The sequence below is a fragment of the Magallana gigas genome, chromosome 4 (genome assembly GCF_963853765.1).
Source record: "Magallana gigas chromosome 4, xbMagGiga1.1, whole genome shotgun sequence".
NCBI lineage: Eukaryota > Metazoa > Mollusca > Bivalvia > Ostreida > Ostreidae > Magallana > Magallana gigas.
The window spans coordinates 48,248,898-48,252,027 of NC_088856.1; the positions used below are offsets into that span (position 1 = coordinate 48,248,898).

Sequence of the window (3,130 nt, forward strand, 5' to 3'; positions counted from 1 at the left end):
CATCATTTTTTAGAGACACCCGACAAAAAACACAAGCATCCATCATTACCTAAAAAAAGAAGATCAAATTGTTAAGATGAGATTCAATTATTTTGATTTTGCTTTCATATTATTTTTATCATATAAGATTTGTTTTGAATACAATATTAAAAAAGATATATATATGTTGACTTATAACCAATAAATTATTCCGATGTATTATCTGTTCTCAATTGAATTGTAAAATGGTATTTTTGTTGAATATTAATTTCCCTCTGTTAGTTGATTAATAAATATTCATTTTTTATCATTTTATTATTTTTGAAATTGTCTCATCTTGTCAGCCCTATTTTTTTTTAATTTCATCCCAGCCCCCATACTAACATGAAAAAATAAATGGTAGCTCCATAACACAATTTGTCTGTATCGATTTTGTATTTGATTATCGGTAGAACTTCATTTTTCCATGAATTAAATTTAGTTAGATTGTAACCTTTTTGGCACTATCGGCATTCCATAGTTTTATTTTTCGTCAGCAACTCCTTGCAATAAGAATAAAATTCCCTTTTTACGGGACTATTTAATGTATGTAATGTATATACTGTAGTCCAAATATAAAAAAACAGAGCTGTTTTGTATGTGATTTCTGGTTTAGAAACCTCGGCAAACCGAAATGAGCTCATTTCTGCCGCGTACTACATTTTGACGTTTCCCGTGTAGGCCCTATCTACGTATTTTAAAAATATCCAAAATACCTTGCATGGTAGCGTTAACCAGCGGCGTAGCGTGACCCAAATATAAGTGTAGGCAAAAATTGTAGCCCAAGGCTTCTCTGACGCGCGAAGCGCGGAAGGGGGTAGGTGCGGGAGGGGGGCCTCCCCCTAGAAATTTTTTTTAAAAAGGACGCAAAAATACCACTTTTGAGAGTAAAAAATTGTTAGTTTCAACAAATTAGTAATGAGTGTTTTTACGGAATATTATGTATATTTAAAATATTTTATTTACTATTCTCAATCACTACATTCATTTCGAAAAGCAAATCAAACTTATATGTTTCGTTATTGAAATATACACCGTATCATTAACCATACTCTGCATGTTTTTGTAAACAAAACCAACAACCTATATCAACTTCTTTATAAGTCATAACTGATACGCCACATGTACATATATTTCTAGGAGTAATATGTTTTTAGTGATAAAAAAACTTCTTGGTTAGCTTTTCGTGGGTTCCAGACACAGTTTACAGCAATCGCATGCATGCAAAAGAAAAACGTCAATTGATATTACATATGTTTACTGTAATATCATTCGGCGCTTTTTACGTTCAATAAAGGTTCTGATGGCTTCGTCGTAATCAAAATTGAAAGTTTTGTGGACATGCATCAGCGCAAGGCCAGAAAACCTCTCCTGTCTCATAGTGGCCCGTAAATACGACTTTATTCTCTTCATAGCACTGAATGAGCGTTCAGCAGAAGCTGTGGAAACGGGCATTGTAATGAGGATGAGCAAAACTTTATAGATGTTTGGAAAGAGGACAGGATTGGTATGTTCAAGGGTGGTTGAAAGGTTATCAGGCTTAACATCACTCATCTGCCATCTGGTTTTCCATCTTTTGATTTCTTCATCCAGTTGGTTAAAGTGCGGAAGATGGACACCGTAATGTTGAGCAATATCAGCTTGTTTTTGGTTTGTGAGTTCTTGAAGTCTGGAAGGGATCAGTGCCTGTGCATGAAATCTATTCTCTGGCACAAGAAGGCGATCAGTGATTTCCGCAACCAAGTGTTCAAGGAACGGATAAAACACAGCCCGTTTATAGTACTGGGGAACATTATCTGCTGGGACATTAACCCTGTGTCGCTGCCTTTGGGCATTACGTGGACTCTGTATTACTACATCATGCTTATTAGCAATAGCTTCAGCCTTCGCATACAACTCATCCCACACGGTATCATCATTCCTTTCAGATTGTAGGAGCTCTTTGACAACATTAGCCTCCTTAACTGCTTCGACCAGATCAATGGATTTCAACTGCAACAACTTCGACAACTGTGTTGTGCTCTGGATGAGATGTTCTGCCGTAACCAGACAAATGATAAAAGAAAACGAAAGCATGTTGTTCAAGTGGGATTGGGCTTTCGTGTCTCCTTCGTCGATGAGATTGGATAAAGCATCAACGACCACGTCAAAGCTAGCTAGGAAAGTGTAAAGAGCATCACCTCTAGCTGACCAGCGAGTCTCACATAGCTCCCTCAACTTTTGTCCGCTTCTCAAGCTCATGTGGTGTTGCCTCTAAGCTAGTTCGGAATTGGTGTGTACGTTTTGCAGAATACGAAAATGCAAAGTTTATTTCTTGCACCGTGTCCATCATGTTTCTTATCATCATTTCATTCGATGCATGTATAATGGCCAAGTTTAAGCAGTGCGCATGACAGTGAACATAAATTGCCTCTGGATGTAGTTCTCGAATTCTAGCTTGAACTCCTTTGCGACAGCCTCTCATGTTTGATGCGCCATCATATCCCTGACCTACCATTTTTTCTACGCTTATTCCAAACTCTCGCAGTGCCCTAAGAAAAAATTCTGCAAGGGCTTCTCCTGTTGTAGACTCCGCTTTAACAAATCCAAGAAATTCCTCCCTCATGACATTTTCATAATAAAACCGAACGCAGATAGCTACTTGTTCAGCAGTGGACCTGTCTGTTGCTTCATCTGCAATTAAAGAAAAGCATTTAACAGAGTTGCATTCATTCACAATTTTACTTCTAATCTGTTGCCCAAGGAGAATGACAATTTCATTTTGAATATCGGGACTAGTATATTTCATAACAGTGGAGGGATTGCTCAGGTGTTCTGCTAGGTCTTTGTCGTCTAGTGCCAAGAATGTCAAAATCGCATAAAAATTACTGTCGTCCTGGGTGTGCCCTCGAAGTGGAATGTTTTGCGATCCACACAAAGCGATAGCCCTCATTATTTTCCGGAGGATTCCTCTGTTTTTCTGGACAGTTTCGTGGTGTTTTGAAGAGATCTGGTCTATGATGCTCTTTTTTTAGTTGGAGTTCGGTTGCCAGGAAGTGATCTGCCAAGGACATACAGTGATTATGGGGTGATCCAGATCGAGTGTGCCTTAATATCAACGAACCAAAATTTT

At 38.0% G+C, this 3,130-nt stretch overlaps 1 protein-coding gene across 1 annotated transcript; it reads right to left on the minus strand.

The window, feature by feature from the left end:
* Positions 1–1,275: 1,275 nt before the first annotated feature.
* LOC105338722 (52 kDa repressor of the inhibitor of the protein kinase) lies at positions 1,276–2,259 on the minus strand. Its single transcript, XM_066083406.1, has one exon. It carries the CDS (start codon positions 2,257–2,259, stop codon positions 1,276–1,278), a length of 984 nt encoding a protein of 327 aa, XP_065939478.1.
* Positions 2,260–3,130: the final 871 nt, after the last annotated feature.

What these genes read in the sequence shown, in the direction of transcription:
- LOC105338722 (XM_066083406.1), bottom strand. Translation starts at nt 2,259, where the DNA reads ATGAGCTTGAGAAGCGGACAAAAGTTGAGGGAGCTATGTGAGACTCGC.